General features: G+C 38.8%; 1 protein-coding gene across 1 annotated transcript in view; it reads right to left on the bottom strand.

Moving 5' to 3' along the window:
• Window positions 1-1,086: 1,086 nt before the first annotated feature.
• LOC109475752 (microtubule-associated protein 2-like) overlaps window positions 1,087-18,316 on the bottom strand; it is a 50,955-nt gene continuing 33,725 nt past the window's right edge. Inside the window, exons 18-28 of the mRNA XM_019776514.1 lie at window positions 17,619-17,711; window positions 15,348-15,440; window positions 14,506-14,607; window positions 10,303-10,398; window positions 9,729-9,824; window positions 8,765-8,860; window positions 7,957-8,052; window positions 7,004-7,099; window positions 5,803-5,898; window positions 4,596-4,691; window positions 1,087-4,105 (exon numbers count right to left, since the gene is read on the bottom strand). Coding sequence (XP_019632073.1) covers window positions 3,977-4,105; window positions 4,596-4,691; window positions 5,803-5,898; window positions 7,004-7,099; window positions 7,957-8,052; window positions 8,765-8,860; window positions 9,729-9,824; window positions 10,303-10,398; window positions 14,506-14,607; window positions 15,348-15,440; window positions 17,619-17,711 — 1,089 coding nt within the window. The 3' untranslated portion in view covers window positions 1,087-3,976. The remainder of the gene's footprint in view (window positions 4,106-4,595; window positions 4,692-5,802; window positions 5,899-7,003; window positions 7,100-7,956; window positions 8,053-8,764; window positions 8,861-9,728; window positions 9,825-10,302; window positions 10,399-14,505; window positions 14,608-15,347; window positions 15,441-17,618; window positions 17,712-18,316) is intronic.

Genomic DNA, 18,316 nt, shown 5'->3' with positions numbered 1-18,316 from the left:
CAAATGTGCATAGCCTTGCATTTCCCGGGGTTAAGCTGCATACTGTTCTTGTCCGACCACGATGCTAGCTCGTCGAGGTCTTTCTGTAGTCTCGATGTTTGGGAGAGACGTCGCGATTCGATGATGTTTAAGTCGTCGACGAAGGCCCAGGTTGGGGACTGTATGGTGTCTGTTGAGGTGTTTATATGGGCGATAAACACTATCGGTCCCAGTTTGGTACCCTGCGCCAGACCACATGAGAGTTGCTCTGATTGGGACAGGACTCCGTGGTACCTGGTCCTCTGTGTACGTCCCGAGTGGAAGTTAGCAAGCCATGGGATCAGTTCTGGCCTCACCCCTATCTCAAGCAGGTGTTTCATCGCTGCAGTATGGTCGACGAGATCAAAAGCCTTACTGTAGTCAGTATAATCACAGCATAATCAGTCAGTATTGCCCTGGAGAAGGACTACCGATACCTTGACTTGGTTGTGTAACTTTACAAATAACATTGACATCATATTTACGTTCCCCAAGGTTATCTTTTCGTGGCTGTTGTGTGTGTGTGTCAAGGGTTAGATGGATCATCTTCAAGATACTTGGTAGTTGGGTAGATTCAGGAGAGCTCGAAATGATTAGATTTTGGGTCCCCTGGCGGCTTAGTATTGTACTATAGCAGAACTTACAGTTTTGATATCCCTTGATCTGGATATGGTATATGTGGTCATGGTTTTTGGATGGTAAGTAGCTCTTTTGCTCCGGAAGAAGTGACGCAGGTTTGGGCCTAGCAACACACCTTAGTAATTTTTCCAATAAATTGACCCATTTATTTTTCAAATTGTGAACATTTTCTATAGCTAGTAGGTGACATTACAGATAATGCGATAGATGCATCTTTATCGACAATTTTTGTGTGGAGGTTATTACTCACATATATCATTGAGGTATATATGATAGATATATTATACCTCCATGCATACATCTAGTAATAGTTTCATAAAGAATAGGAATATTGCGTCTTTAATGGGTCATGCATCTTCATAAGAATAATCTTTTTGAAATAAGACTATGTTTTCGTCACATTGAGGAACAACAAAAAAGATGCTGCAATTCCAACTTAAGAAGCCAGGGGGCCTTTTATTGGTGCAATATCAAGCGAAGAGATACAGAGTATGTACTAGTCTACCTAGAGCAATTGCCATTCTCTTCACAGATATATAAGTGACACTGCAAACAAATAAATAGAACAAAACAACCATATATGCTTGTGCGCAACGTTGATACAGTGAAACACATCAAAACAAATGATTACCCAGCACACCTAGCCTTATGAGTAAATCTAGCAGTGAGGGCAAACTGTAAGGAAAATAGAAGCTGTGTCTTAACCAGAATACTTGGCATAAACATGCTGCGTTAGTTCACTTGTCCATAAAGTGATGACTCCAACGTTAGGCCATTTCAATCTGATAAGTTGTTTGTCAGAACTTTCTCTGAAAAACGTTGGGATAAAGCAGAAAGTTCTGATATAGAATAAAATACAGCTGGCATTTTAGCAAAACGTGGGATATCTTAATTTCCAATCAAAATGAATGTATTTAAGATTCAGTGTTCACTTGTGTGCAGACTGTAAAATATCAGTGAAACCAATATTTGAAACCTCAAATCAAATTGGCGTGGCCTTTTGGAGGTTTGCATTGTGAACGGTACCATTCTGATGTTCCTTTCTCACAGTAGTTCTCCCAAAAATCAAAATCACTTCAATTCAAAGAATGGTTTCTATGAGCTGGTTTTATCTGTAACCCAAGGAATTTCATTTTCCTACCCAAATTGACAAAAAGTTCTAAGGGTCGCCTTGCAGTTGGTACTGTCAGTCACAAATAATTTGATTTCTGGGGGTAAAAGCCAACTTACCAGGTTTTGACTAAGCCTCACCATGCCTATCAATACTCAACACCAATGCTTAGAATCTAGCATAGGACATCATTTTCTTCATATCTTTCCTCAAACCTCTTGATGTACATGTATCAAGATAATAACACATTCACAGGCGCCACTCACTCAATTTGTGTTACGTTTGAGGGCTATCAATCAAATAAAAAAAGCTACCATTTTGATCACTTTAAAATAAACTCTTCCCAATCCAAAACTGTTGTTACAAATTTTATCATGTGCATTCAATGGCAGTAACATAACACAAAACACACATTCAGAGTAAATGGTCGCACAATGTGAAAAATAAATCGCAATCTCAAATAAGTTAAAATACATAACATGTAGTAATTCTGTTTTAAGTATGGGAATTGCTCTAGTTACTTACACATTACACTGCTGTCAAGAGATCAGATTCTGGTTAATGTTATGGTTTTGCTCAGTTTCTGCCAGTGCTGTTGAAGACAAGGCAGCAACTGCTAATACAAGAACAGTCTGCAGCAGAAAAGTCAGTTGGAAACTATCAGTGACTTCTTAAGCATTGCACTGAATCAGTTTTTATCTTGAAAGCCGTTGCCACAAAAGTTATTCCACATCATCACTGGCCTTGCTTTGTTCTAAATTCAAGCTGTAGCTCAAATTATGTACATCCGACTTCAGCTTTTCGTAACAGATAGGGAGCAAATAATTTTGAAGCAAAATGTTCAAGCTAACCGACACTGCATACAATAAAGGTTTTCATGCAATCTCTTTAAGAAGTGCGATTAAGCAACTAAATCTTATTATCTTCCGATTCTGACTCCTTTGCAAAGTTTCTTATCTGTTAAAATGCATTTGCCACATTGACTACAACAAAGCAAATTATTAATATATTACCACATGTATACTGCATATTCTGAAGCAAACCGACAAAAAGCAAACATCTCTTACATATAGTTCAAGTTTGCCAGAAACATGTTTTTTTTTACTGCTTGGACAAACCTACAAGTTTTGTCATCCATTTTTTTGTTATAATCACAACTTTAGGGTGTCAATTTCATTAAAACTTGGTAGCCCTGTTCAAAATCTCTTCTTCCCTACAATTCATAATTCCCACTCCAAATTCTTTCTTCTTGTTTAAGATCAATAAAAGTTATATGACTGTCTTAAAAACCATTCCTCGTAAAAAGAGTCAACCTTTAAAAAATCAAATCTACTGACTCAATGCTCCACATTCCCCTTTTGTCCGGTACTCTCACATTTTTTTTCATAAAACCTTTCTTAAGCAGTTTACACGGGCTCCAAAACCATTTTTCACCTCTATATGAAAGCCAAAACATTCATGTCATTCCAGCAAAGCTACATGTAGCAGTATTAGCATAATTGTTTAACGTGCAACTTACGATCTACTATCTACATCAGTGATTGCAAGCTAGCTAACATATCTAATCTTGAGAAGAGTCGATAGTCACTTAGGGGGATGGTAGGGCCGTTAGGCATTAGTACATTTTAATTGGTAAGCTTCTAAAATTGTCCACAAATGTGTCATCAGGACTGCATGCAAAGCACTTTATATCTATTTCAAACTTTGTACAACGATCTCGGTGGGGGGCCGTTCAGTGCTCAGTATATGAGTGCTTGTTGTCACTCAGTATTTAGCAACCTTTGAAATGTTCACAGCTTCGTATTCAATAAACATTGCCTGTTTCAAATTCAAAGTCCTTTTCTTATGACATCAGTTTTAACATTAACAATGCAGTACACTATATAGGGACATATCCCTACTAAACATCCAACCTTCAAAGTATCTATTTCTCCCACTCAATAACAGATGCTTGCCTACACTGGACCTAACTCAGTAGCACAAATCTTTCCTCTCTATTCAGTTTTCTTGTAATATGCTTCCTTGGTTATAATCTGCATCTTGTACAGTGTATTTGGAATCACAAGGATGAAAGCGGACGTACAGTATAGTATGGTACTACTAGGAAACAACATTGCTTCACTTAGGCCTTGGGGTTACAAGACAAAGTCATGCTTAACTATGGTTTTTCGCTGCCTCGTGACGCTAAACGGTCTCCGGGCCACGGGACTAAGATGAGGTCCCCGTTCCGCCAGACGCAGCGGACCCTACGCTCTCACGTCTTGGACTCCCGCCGTCGAACCCAGTGTCTGTTCTGGCCTTGGCCTCTTCACGGAAGCTAAGCTTCTGGGTCTCGATCTTCAAATGAAAACAGCAATACATACTGTCAATCATAACACATGTAAAACATTGAAACAGATGGAGTGTTAAAGAAATTACACAGTAACTTACATGATTTATATTTTCTTACTTGTCCCTTACTTTACCAACTGTTCTCACAAAATCTATTGACAGGTAGTATAAAGTAGACGACAGAGATGGAAATTGGTACATTGCTTCTGCAAGTACCATTGGTATATATCTGAGGGAAAGGGAACAAAGGGGTCTAATAATTAGTATCAAAGGTTGATTACTCTGGTCTAATATCACCAGATACTGTAATAAAACAAAGGATTGTGAGATCAGTTCACTATAAATATTACTTTTAATTTCACATATCACACAGAAACATACGTGGGGTTTCTACACACCAAGTCAACACCAGCACAACCAGGATACGTGAACTGGGGATGTGCATGGTTTGGGCAGTGGTTTGGAAGATGGGTTAGCTGAGGGCCATGTACTTTACCTTCTTGTCCCCTCCTCCGGGTTGGTGATCTACATAATCGAGTGACCCGACCTTTGACTGAGCCTTGTCCTTGAAGTCTAGTTTTACTGTCTCAATCTGGCAGAGGAGAGAAAATACACAAGATCCCCCGTTGATGCCCTTCGTGCCACAAACCCTGCCCCCCTCCCCCTTGTCTCATGCCACAGAGGTGTCAATCATGCCACCAACATCAGTCTTGTTAGAACCACTTCTTCCATCAGCAAAGTTTCATGCCCCTCTTCTTCTAGCAAACTCCAAGCTGATTGGCTTCTTAGAAGATGCTGTTAATCCACAAACAACATGCTTGTGCACATGTTCATCATATTAAGATATTACGTGTATCAAGTACTTTTTTAGTCATCTTCCTTATCCAGGTCTTGTGTCTGCAATTCCATTAGAAAGGGGCTATCAATGTACCATGCTATTACTTTGTGAAAAAGATATGACATATTTGGTCATGCCAGGTTGCAGGCAGTCTGAATGCCATTTTTACTCTGGTTTTCACAATAACTTGTAAGGAAACCATATCTGATCTTCTTTAAATCCACTATTGTAACATTCCCTATCAACCACTACATGTTGCTATAAGTGACTGCATTGTTACTGCATTATGACAAAGTACAATGTACAGTTGGTATTAACAGTCAACTGGGAAGACAAAATTTAGGCCATGTTGATTTGATTATATGGATGACATCCTCTGGGAACCCCAAAACTGATGCGAGCGTGCGAATAAAAAAAAAGTTTGGCCAAAAAAAAAAAGTTGCCTTCATTATAAAATCTATGTGGTTTCGAAGGTTGAACAAATGACACAGAGTATGGTTTGGCGAGTAATCCGGTCTTTAAATTCATTTCTTTACATTTTCGTCTTTTTCGTTTGATTTTGGCAATCTGCGACGTTGGTATCGCTTTCCAATGTTTTTATTTTCAACCTACGGTATATATTTGCTCATTTTGCAACTGTTTTGTACAATTTATGGTATAGTTGAAAACTTTTTTTTTTTTGGAAACGGCCGAAAATTCATGCGCGCGCGGATGTCATCCATATAATCAAATCAACATGGCCTTATTTGAAGAACACCTGAACTGCATTCCTCAACAACTAAATCAAACATGTCTTCCAGATTCTGTTAGAAAAAAAAGTTGATTCTTGAGTACCAAGACCTGGTGATACATGTATATACCATACCTTCTTGTCTCCTCCGGCCGGTTGGTGATCTACATAATCGAGTGACCCGACTTTTGACTGGGCTTTCTCCTTGAAGTCTAGTTTTACTGTCTCAATCTGGCAGAGGAGAGAAAATACACAAGATTCCCTTTGGAATGCTTTGTATTCTCTAGAAATGAACCTACTCTATTCCACAGGAATTTCTCATCTATCATTTATGACTTCTTTATCTTCTTGTACAAGTTCATGTTTTAATATTATGATACATGAAACTTGAAGTTCCTAGTTCACCATTGCCTCATTAAAACATACTACTTTTTAAAAATCTCACATGATGATCAACCTGGGTCCAGAAATTTAGTGTTGGAAGTACATGACAACTAGCCTGGGTGCCATCCCCAGTAGTATATTCGCCAGCTCTATAACTGGACTTGATGACATATGTAGCGTCTGGAGTCTGAATATTCGTTCAGATTTTGAACGAGCGCGCTGATTGGTCCTACTCGTCTAAGCCTTTTTTTGGGTGTGTACATATTAGGTAAGGGCCGTTCGGATGTCCGAACGGCGACGTTAGCGTCCGTTCGAACGTCCGAATGGCTACGTTAAGATAGATCGTTATTCTTATCTTATTATCATCAACATGTCCGACGCCGAACGCTAAAGCGCGCTTGATATAGCCGTAGTCAGTGTACGTACTTTCCGCGATCGTTCATGATAACATGGCTGGCGCACAAGGCGCTCAGCTCTTGGAGCTTGATGTTGACCTCGCAAAAGTAGAACGCACCGAGAAAAGGAACACTCGCACGAAGATCTGTGTTTACAAAACAACAAACATCACTTGAATAATACAGGCGCGCCATTGGCCGTCGCCTCTGAGGCTCAGCCAATCAAATGAAGACCCGCTGCTCGGACTAGCTCATTACGTGACGTCATCACCAGACGTTTCATATGTCATCAAGTCCAGACCCAGTTATAGAGCTGGCGAATATACTACTGGGGATGGCATCCAGGCTACATGACAACGTAGTACAAGCAGGTTTTTTTAATTGTGGTTAGTGAATCCATCTTACAGTTTGGGACTCAGAAGCCACATGAGGCCATACCCCCAGAAATGCAGACACAGGCAGGCATTTTCAATTGCAAAAGATCACCGAGGTTAATTAGGTATTCAGTGCTCTTTGTGATAGTCACTCTAAAGGTGGGAAACCATGCTATACTCTACCTGTTTGTCTCCTCCTCCGGGCTGATGATCTACATAATCGAGTGACCCGACTTTTGACTGAGCCTTGTCCTTGAAGTCTAGTTTTACTGTCTCAATCTGGCAGAGGAAGAAGAAAAAAACACAAAATTTTCCAGATTATTCCTACTTTAACCCTATCCTGCCTACGGTATCCATTGACTTTTGCCTATTTCAGAAGGAATGTAGTCATTGATGCCATCTAAGGCCACACCAATTTAATTTGTTGTTTCTCAGATTTTTTCAGAAAAAATATGAAGCGACAGGGCGAAAAAAATAAAAATAAACAGGTCTAGGCATCCTATTATAGCCCCAAATGCTACAATATGAGCCATGAAGTCAACAAAAAAGGCTGGGTTAAAATTTAAAGTACAAATTTTGAACTTTTAATCAAACCACTGCCTTGATAGATGGAAAAAACTGTAACAACTAGGAAGAAAAGGAATTTCCTCAACTGTTGGGGGCAAAATATGAGCATTTTTGAGTTGATTCAGAACCAGAATCTTTTTTTTTTTTTTGCAAATCAGAAAAAAATGAAGAGGCGAATCCGAGAACCAACAAATTAAATTGGTGTGGCCTAAGAGTACATTTATGCGTATTTTCTCTGAAAATATCAACAAATCCTTTAAATTTCTTCCAGATAATTATTCCAAATTTTCTTAGATACCATTGATATTTTCAATGCCAGTTACATTTGTACATGTACTTTTTTAGGCATTGAGAAACCTTTGTCGTAAGAACCCGGGTATACTAGTAGCTGGTAGACTGAGGTTGTTGTTAATGTCTTTACTTGTATGCAACATTGAAAAAGTCAGAAACTTTTTCTTTTTCTTCATGATTGTGAGAAAGCACACACACTATCTCTTCCACTGGGAAAAGAACAGACGGGAAAGAAAGTTGTCTTCAGATGGATACCTCAAGGATGAGGAAATCCCTACCTTCTTGTCCCCTCCTCCGGGTTGGTGATCTACATAATCGAGTGACCCGACCTTTGACTGAGCCTTGTCCTTGAAGTCTAGTTTTACTGTCTCAATCTGGCAGAGGAGAGAAAATACACAAGATCCCCCGTTGATGCCCTTCGTGCCACAAACCCTGCCCCCCTCCCCCTTGTCTCATGCCACAGAGGTGTCAATCATGCCACCAACATCAGTCTTGTTAGAACCACTTCTTCCATCAGCAAAGTTTCATGCCCCTCTTCTTCTAGCAAACTCCAAGCTGATTGGCTTCTTAGAAGATGCTGTTAATCCACAAACAACATGCTTGTGCACATGTTCATCATATTAAGATATTACGTGTATCAAGTACTTTTTAGTCATCTTCCTTATCCAGGTCTTGTGTCTGCAATACCATTAGAAAGGGGCTATCATTGTACCATGCTATTACTTTGTGAAAAAGATATGACATATTTGGTCATGCCAGGTTGCAGGCAGTCTGAATGCCATTTTTACTCTGGTTTTCACAATTACTTGTAAGGAAACCATATCTGATCTTCTTTAAATCCGCTATTGTAACATTCCCTATCAACCACTACATGTTGCTATAAGTGACTGCATTGTTACTGCATTATGACAGAAAGTACAATGTACAGTTGGTATTGACAGTCAACTGGGAAGACAAAATTTACTTGAAGAACATCTGAAGTGCATTCCTCAACAAATAAAATCAAACATGTCTTCCAGATTCTGTTAGAAAAAAAAAAGTTGATTCTTGAGTACCAAGACCTGGTGATACATGTATATACCATACCTTCTTGTCTCCTCCGGCCGGTTGGTGATCTACATAATCGAGTGACCCGACTTTTGACTGGGCTTTCTCCTTGAAGTCTAGTTTTACTGTCTCAATCTGGCAGAGGAGAGAAAATACACAAGATTCCCTTTGGAATGCTTTGTATTCTCTAGAAATGAACCTACTCTATTCCACAGGAATTTCTCATCTATCATTTATGACTTCTCTATCTTCTTGTACAAGTTCATGTTTTAATATTATGATACATGAAACTTGAAGTTCCTAGTTCACCATTGCCTCAGTAAAACATACTACTTTTTAAAAATCTCACAACTCAAGTCATCACATCTCATGATGATCAACGTGGGTCCAGAAATTTAGAGTTGGAAGTACATGACAATGTAGTACAAGCAGGTTTTTTTAATTGTGGTTAGTGTATCCACCTTAGGCCACGCCGACTTAATTTTATGGATGACATCCTCTGAAGACCCCCAAACTAGTGCGCACGGGCAAATAAAAAAAAATTTCGGTCAAAAATAAAAATGCTACTAAACCACAGGAATACAAAGCCCGTATTGTGAATTTGCGGCAGTACATAGTGACGTATACGACAAGCCGGCACATGCTGGCTTTTTGCGGAATTTATGAATCTGCACTGTACGTATGTACTGAGTTCTTGAGTCGTGGAGCTTCGGTAGCCTGGGTGCCCGGCTCCGTATTGTTGCTAGCGACCAGGCCTAGAGCCTGGCCAGAGCCTCGCGCTCGATGGATGTGATCTTTTTTTTTTTTGAGAACAGGCGAAAATGCGCGCGCGGATGTCATCCATAAAATTAAGGCCTTACAGTTTGGGACTCAGAAGCCACATTAGGCCATACCCCCAGAAATGCAGACACAGGCAGGCATTTTCAATTGCAAAAGATTACCGAGGTTAGTAGGTCTCTTTGTGATAGTCACTCTAAAGGTGGGAAACCATGCTATACTCTACCTGTTTGTCTCCTCCTCCTGGCTGATGATCTACATAATCGAGTGACCCGACTTTTGACTGAGCCTTGTCCTTGAAGTCTAGTTTTACTGTCTCAATCTGGCAGAGGAAGAAAAAAAAACACAAAATTTTCCAGATTATTCCTACTTTAACCCTATCCTGCCTACGGTATCCACTGATTGTTCCCTATTTCAGAAGGAATGTAGTCATTGATGCCATCTAAGAGTACATTTATGCGTATTTTCTTTGAAAATATCAACAAATCCTTTAAATTTCTTCCAGATGATTATTCCAAATTTTCTTAGATACCAATGATATTTTCAATGCCAGTTACATTTGTACATGTACTTTTTTTAGGCATTGAGAAACCTTTGTCGTAAGAACCCGGGTATACTAGTAGCTGGTAGACTGAGGTTGTTGTTAATGTCTTTACTTGTATGCAACATTGAAAAAGTCAGAAACTTTTTCTTTTTCTTCATGTGAGAAAGCACACACACTATCTCTTCCACTGGGAAAAGAACAGACGGGAAAGAAAGTTGTCTTCAGATGGATACCTCAAGGATGAGGAAATCCCTACCTTCTTGTCCCCTCCTCCGGGTTGGTGATCTACATAATCGAGTGACCCGACCTTTGACTGAGCCTTGTCCTTGAAGTCTAGTTTTACTGTCTCAATCTGGCAGAGGAGAGAAAATACACAAGATTCCCTTTGGAATGCTTTGTATTCTCTAGAAGCGAACCTACAACTCTATTCCACAGGAATTTCTCATCTATCATTTATTACTTCTCTAAGAATGCTTTGTATTATTCTCAGAAGATGACCCTATTCTAGTCATCTGTAGTTTCAAGCTTCATCTGATAAACTCTCTTCTTAGAGCTTTTCCCAAATTGGAAACTTTTCAATCTTCTGTAAAGCTAGAACAGTAACTGTTTCAATAACTGTTGGCACCATTGAAATTTGGAGTTACTGTAAAGAACATTTGAATCACCCATTGATATTATTGAGAGATAGGAAAATAATTTTCTCAACATTAACCATTTTGTTACACTCTAAAGACAAGGTATTCCAAAAACAACAAAACCAGGTTGTAATGGGTGATGCAGTCAGAACGCTTGTTGCTGTTTTGAAATCCATGCACAATGTCTTTCATGCACAAAAACCGTGGACACACATATGTACATGCTGAAATGGCAAACGTTGTTGACAGTGAAAAATTGTTGATGACCACAGCAATCACACCGAGGAGGTTTGAAATCTCCTTGATCACATACAAGGATCTGCAAAATAGTTCTATTTCATCAACCGTCACAGGAATTTTTTTCATAGGCTTTTCTTGAAATTAGCTGACCATGACTTTCATGGGCACGACAAAAAATATTTGACATACTTTCTCCAGAAAATAATAAACTTGGAGGCTTATGAAATAAGCTGGCCATGATTTTCAAGGGCATGACAGGGCCAGAAGAAAAAACAAGCAAACTTGAAAACTGTCAGAAGCCACAATTGATGACCTCTCAAATATAATAGTGACCAAAGACAAATCTTTACACACTGGGATTATGGTATAAATCCACTACAGGCTTAAATCCAATGTCATACAATGACAACTCATCGGCTGAATGTAATGTAATTGCTGTGGTCAATGGATTTCACTACTGTAACAATGTATGTACACATTCAAGAGAATGCATCATTCTGATCAATGTTGCTGGTAAGTGCTGTGATCTATAATTCTATATGTTAAGGTTAGATGACTGACATGTGTTTGAAATAGCATGCCTGTATCTATGTACAGTATGTAGGAGCTACATGTACATGTATGGTTGTGGTAAAACGTTGTGTACCTGTACATGTATGGTAGTGAATTGTGATGACAAATTTGTGTGGTGAGTAACATTGTGAGTGCTGACATGGCAAGATGCTTTTTGCATAATGATATTCAAGACTGGGAAACACGAGTCAAAGTGAATCCATATCTCATAACCCTATTAATCCCCCAACCCATTTATTTTTCAAAGAGTCGGACATCTCCCACTGCCTCCTGAGAAGAAGTCAAGCCCCCTAATAGCATGACAAGAATAGTTTAATAGAATAGAATAGAATAGATTAGAATAGCAGTTACCTTGTTCCTATTACCTGTTTACATATTGCATATTTACTTTTTTTTTTTATCCTGTATGTATACCAACTTTATTAGATTTAAGTAGAGATAGTAGGTTCGATAGGTATATCCTACACGTAGAAGCTCCTGTTAGCAAATATTTTCATGTCAACGTCTGTATTCAATTAGCCTTCGGGCAGGAATTTGCAATAAACAACTTCATTAAAACCTACATGGCATGAAACACCAATTCTGTGTGGTGTCAAAAACAAATTGCTTTGACCCAATGCACACTCAGGAGGCTGTTGTACCACCCATGTTGTTGAGAGGCATTGAAAATTCTTTGATAGCATATACTGAATAGCCGTTTGGCTATCATTCTCTATTGGTTACTGGTTTACGCAGCATGGTTAATATGATTGTAGAATGGCTTTTCTTAACATATGTTGACAGCCACTCCACAGAAAATGGAAGTCTACTGAATTCTTAAAATAGGACCGATAATGTACAAAAAGACTGTAAACCCCACAAGAAGCACACATGTCTGTTGGGGTTCAGAACTCCTACGGTAAAGCACTTTGAACCGAAAACCTTCTGGTCATCCATGGCTGTACTTCTGATTCATCAATACTTCCGACTCACATAGAGTGTAATGGAGTTAACCAGTTTGCTCTGCCCTAGTACACAAATGGCATACCGTGGCATAATGGTCATCAGAGTGTTCGGCTCGGAACCAAGAGGTCCCGGGTTCGATACCCCGAGGTGCCTGAAGTTGTGCCCTTGGAAAAGGCACTTTACTTGACTTCCCACCGGGCCTTTTGGCTCATCGTTGATACTGTGTCCAAACACTGATGAGGACACAGACATATTTGATGTTGCCAAAGTGCCAAGATCTGCACATTTGCCACTAAGAACCGTAAATTCTTGATACTTGAAGTACCACAGAGACTGTTTATTCAGAATAGGACTGTGTTCACTCATGGGTGCATGAAAAAGGCACTCATCCATCGTAGACGATGTTCAAACCACAACAACAATGGTTCATATGCAGCAGCTTTTGAGGAGGAAAATGTTTGTCACGTCACGATGAAGGGCAGGTACAACGAGGGAAGGGGAGGCCTTGGTCGGAGGTGAACATGAGGGGACTGTTCATCTTTGGACCTGTGACCTCTCACCTTTTTGTCCCCTCCAGGAGGCTTCCAATCCTTATTGTCTAGGGACCCCACCTTAGCTTGAGCCTTGTCCTTGAAGTCTAGCTTTTTCGACTCAATCTGTTAAGAAAGAAGATAAACCTCAACAGTCAAAACAAAAAGACTCTAAATCATTCTAATACAGGCAGCCCTTGAGGTACAGTTTTGAAACACAGTTGATTTTCAAGCTGCTGATAGAAAGCTTATTTTTTTTACAATTTGGAACTCTTAAAAGTCTTTTCTATGAATTATGTCTTTGAGCTTTAAATTTATGTTAGCTAAATCAAGTTTTAGCCAAAGTCACAAGCAGTTGACCTTCACAGGATTTGACCTTCTTGTCACCTCCTGGGGGCTTCCAATCTTTATTGTCTAAGGACCCGACTTTATCCTGAGCTTTGTCCTTGAAGTCTAGCTTAACTGACTCAATCTGGTAAACAGAGAAGAAAAACTCCCGCAATGTTAGATTTGTGTTTCTTATTGACTCCAATACAGCTGTGCAGGGAGATGACATTTTCTTGTCTTTGCAAAATAATACTGTACTAGGGTCCATTCCCACAAGGATAAAATTGTCTGAATTAAGCTGAATTCATTAGTTTTGATCCGGCTTCAACCCGGCTTGATCCGGCTCCAATCCGGCTTGAAGCAGGATCAAATCTGGATCAAAGCTAATCAATTTGGCTCAATCCGAACAATTTTATCCTAGTAGGAATGGGGCCTTAATGTTCTTGCCCGGATTCTTCAGTTAAAAGAAAATCAGAACAAAAACATTCCTTTTGTTATTCAAGCTATTACAAATTTAAAGAATCTCTTCTGTATCTTGATGAATAATATTTCCAGGAGGACAGATAGCTGATTGTTGAGGGAGGATAAGGAAGTTGCAGATCTGGGACCTCACCTTTATGTCTCCTCCTTGCGGGTTCCAATCTACGTTATCAAGGGACCCAACTTTCGCCTGTGCCTTATTCTTGAAGTCTAGCTTAACTGACTGAATCTAGTAGAGGGAAGAAATTCTCCTGTATTGTTAGTATTTGCCGTGTTGTATCAGATCCCTTTTAGGATCAAGTAAAATCCATTTTCACAAGATATAAGCTCCTAGTGACATTTTTTCCCCATTTCAACAATTCTGCCATGTCAAACTGTGAATGTGTGTTTGTGTACATGTTTTTGTGTGTGAAACTATATGTGACTTACAATAATGCGTGTCACAGGGTTGGTATTCGATGCGTACATGTACATGCTGTGGTTGTTGACAATTAATCAGTACATTTCTCTATCAGGAATGGCTGTGTAAACCAGTTAGCCAACTTGAATACAAGAGCTCAGTTGTGAGCCAAAGTTAATGATGGGTTAAAGATGGGTCCTATCTGTGTAGTAGTTTAGTGTTGTGTTTTTTAACATTGAGTCTGCAACATGTGTAAGTAACACAACATGCACATCATAACTTAATATCAAGCTTGAAGAATAATTGATCTACATAAAAATCATATATACCTTCTTCTCCCCACCACCAGGCTTGTGGTCAACATAGTCCAGAGATCCGACCTTGGAAGCGGCTTTGTCCTTGAAGCCAAGTTTGCGGCTCTCGATTTTCACCTGTGTAAACATTTAGTTTTTTTATTCACTACATGACATGAAATAAAAGGCTTTTTTTCACTTGGTCAAAATTAAAACTTAACGTTAAACTTAAGAGAGAATGGGGTCAAGCAAACACATTTGCATAGAGAATTGTTTGGTGAGCAATTAAGAACTTACAGCTTTTGATACCAGAATTACAAGTTTCAGACATGACATGTCCTTTCCTTGGTGCTGAAAACCCGGTTAAAGGCATCCAATGCAATTTCAGGGAGGCAAAACTAGAAATATAACTACTGAATATGGCAATCTGTATAGTATTGACACATACTGTCCCACATTAGCACATTTTAATCAGTATTTCATACCTTTGGCATTTAAAACTGCAGAAACAAGCCCAAGACGAGTGCTTTATTTCATAACGAAGGACTACCAGGGTACCCTAAAAATCAATCCAGGTCCTTCCAGTAATTGTTTTTCGTTGGTTGAAGTTTGGGACTGACCAGAGTTAGGCCACACCTACCTTTCTGTATGGATCAAATTGAATTTGAGTTAAATTTGACTCTACACAATAGGCAGTGTTTGGGATGACATATTTGTCCAAGTGTGACAGGGGTTGTAGCAACAGTGCCTGAGACAGTGCATGATTGAGATTTAATTGAATACTTGCTATCAGTGTTGGTATTAAAAACAAATAATCATATTCTCCCATGAGTGAAATATTCTAAACAAAATGTGGAAGGTCAGAGATCAAATGTCACCTGTCCTCCCCCAGCCTTGTGCTTGATGTTGGACATGGATCCACACTTGGACTGCACATTGCTGAAATCCAGCTTCTTGTGCTTGATCCTCACCTAGTTTTAGGGTATAAGAATCACAGCATAGTTTATTAACTGCAAAATCAATGTTCAATTCTCATTCTCCTTAGTTGACTGCTTTGTAAACTTTGGCTGCAGAATCTGATGAAGGGAAGCAGTGGTCATGCACACCCTGTAGAAGTAATAAAAATATAATTCTAATATTATTATTCCAACTCTTGGTGATGACACAGCCACTTTGCTGGTACCTGAAAGAAATCCAAAGTATAGATTTTTACCTCCGGGGGAGGAGACATCCTTCCGCGGAAGGGTTTTGTGAGAGATTTAGATTTTCATGTTCGCAGCTGTTTCTCGCGTTTGGGTCGACGGATTCTTTTGAGAGTCGGTACATGTTTTGCTATTGGGCTGCAGATGATGCACGTTCTTTTGTTTTATTGTATATGTGTTTTAAGGCGTGAAAATGGTACCTTTTGGTGGCCCCAAAACACCCCTTTTAACGTGAAAGTGGTCGCGACCGTTGACCTTTGGCGTGTTTAAGCTATTCTCGGTCTGGTCCACGTATATGACCCCACACACAGAGGGGTGTCCGGTCTCGATAAATTTTTTGTTTAAAATCCTATATAAAAATATACAATAAAAGCCCGGAGGTATAAAATCTCAGATTTTACTTGTTCCCAACTGAATTTGAAGCTAATAAGGGAATCATAGACGGAGTCTTGACTGTCATTACTCTATAAGTACTATGTTTAGCGATTTTGTCCTATATTGCTAATAATACCAAATTAAAAAAATTTAAAACTTTCAATTTTGTGTTGACTATTGAACATGGCAAACTGAAGTGGTTCACATGTCCAGTTTAAGTTTTTTATTAGCTGAGTTTTTGCAAAATATGTGTATTGTAAAATGAAGACATGAAAAGGGACATGCTATAATGTGACATCATGTTGTTTATCAATCAAAATGTCAAACAAAGACAAAAGTTAGACAATGTCTCTGTCATAACCTTAAGAATCTGTTTTTAAAAGTATCTACATAATAGATACTCTGGATTTACTTTTTGTAAGTTCTGTGCTAAATATTGTTATACTGCAAAGACCCATCTTTCAAATTTGGAAATTCTTGGAAATAACTTGTAATTTTCAAACGCAAATAAAAGACATTTCAACAGCACCAATGAATAAAAACAATATTGTGTCATGGATGAATCACAAGGGAAGACAATAGGCTAAAAGCATGGTGAAGCACACAATATGCTTTCTATAGCATGTGACTAATACACAGCAAAATCTACTGTTTTACATGTACATAATCATGTAAAAGCATCGACAAAGCATGATCAAAATCTGATGTAAAAAAGAACATAACCTTCCATGGAAAGCATTCTACTTGAAAAACACTGATTTCTAGTCTACCTGTTTGTGTTTTTTTTTGGTAGCAACACAAAAATTGCAGCAACACAAAAATGTCAATGCATAACGTTACTACAATGTAGGTTGAATTTTCAGTAAAAGAATTTTTTAGAATTCTGTTGATTCTGTCATCATGCAATGTTAGCCAAACTTGAAGGATTGAAAACATTGTGAATGCTTTTGTAAATGGTCAGTCCATGGATGATCATGTTGCCAGCAGCAAGGCCTGAATACATGAACAGCTTTCTGAAAGTCATCAAGCTGGGAAAACGTGCTCAAAGGATGAAGTTATCTGGCCAAAATAGTCCCAATGAGCATGAAATACATGTTCATTTGTACATGTAGTCCAATGTGTTTGAGATGTTGGTTTGTGGTATACATGTATAGCAACTGATGATGGCAAATATCTACATGTACAAATTGAATGTAGCAGAGGGAATCATAATGATGGGTGCCTATGTACATGTATGTAGTTTTTTAAATGTTACCACAACCAAAATGAGCTCATATTAATTTTGTACAGTCTTATTTGTACATCTTCTTGAAATTTGAAAGAATGATGTTAATATTTTAAAGATGATCAACATCACAGACATTTTTGGCTTTGACCAGAGTTTATGACATTTTAGAGAAAAACAATATCAAAACCAAAGTTTAACTAATTAATATTGATTGTTTTTCTTTCAGAAAGTCTAAGATATTATCAGATCAGAGGTTTCTTTGCATTGTTTGACAATTACATGTATGTTGGCCAGACCACTTCACAGAATGCTTTTTTTCGCGTGTGTTGTTTTGATGCACTCACATCTCCGCCGGTTGGACTGTGCTTTATGTTGTCCTTCGATCCACATCGAGACCCAACTTTGCTGTAATCGACCTTTACGCTCGCAATCTTTACCTGGTGCATGGGTAGAGGTGACCACATGAATGGACAAAAAAAACATAAAAGCTTAACCCTGTAATAAACAATCATGGCAGCAATGGTGTCTTGGCGACATTACCCATGGTTCTACAGTGCATGTATCCTGTAATGATTCCAGCCACATGCACTACGAAGTCATAAGAAAACACACACACACACACACATGTATATATACACACACACAGAAAGGCAAGAAAAAATAAATAAAATCATAGGAAAGCATAAAACAAAAATGGAGTAAAACTGAATAATATAGCAGATTTAGAGTTGAAAATAAAGTGGTGTAATAGACCAGTTTACCTTCCACTGATTGCATGAACTGCTTACATCACAGGGGGGACATTTCAAATAGAACACTATTCTAGAACCGGCTTTCCCTTGCATTGTCCCCCCTGGCAGATTTCCCGACGTGTGTTAGATTAATTTCTGAAAGTTCTTGACCTGCGCCAGTACAAGGAGTCTAAAGCTAATCGATACTTCACTGAAGGATGGCTATCCCCTATTTCCTTCTACCCAATCTCACCAGATACCCGACTACAGACCATCGCAGTGATCTGCCAGGGGGGATACTGCAAGTAAAA

This window comes from Branchiostoma belcheri, unplaced genomic scaffold (genome assembly GCF_001625305.1).
Source record: "Branchiostoma belcheri isolate BF01 breed outbred unplaced genomic scaffold, Haploidv18h27 scaffold35, whole genome shotgun sequence".
Classification (NCBI taxonomy): Eukaryota; Metazoa; Chordata; class Leptocardii; order Amphioxiformes; family Branchiostomatidae; genus Branchiostoma; species Branchiostoma belcheri.
This window is presented reverse-complemented; position numbering and strand designations above follow the sequence as displayed.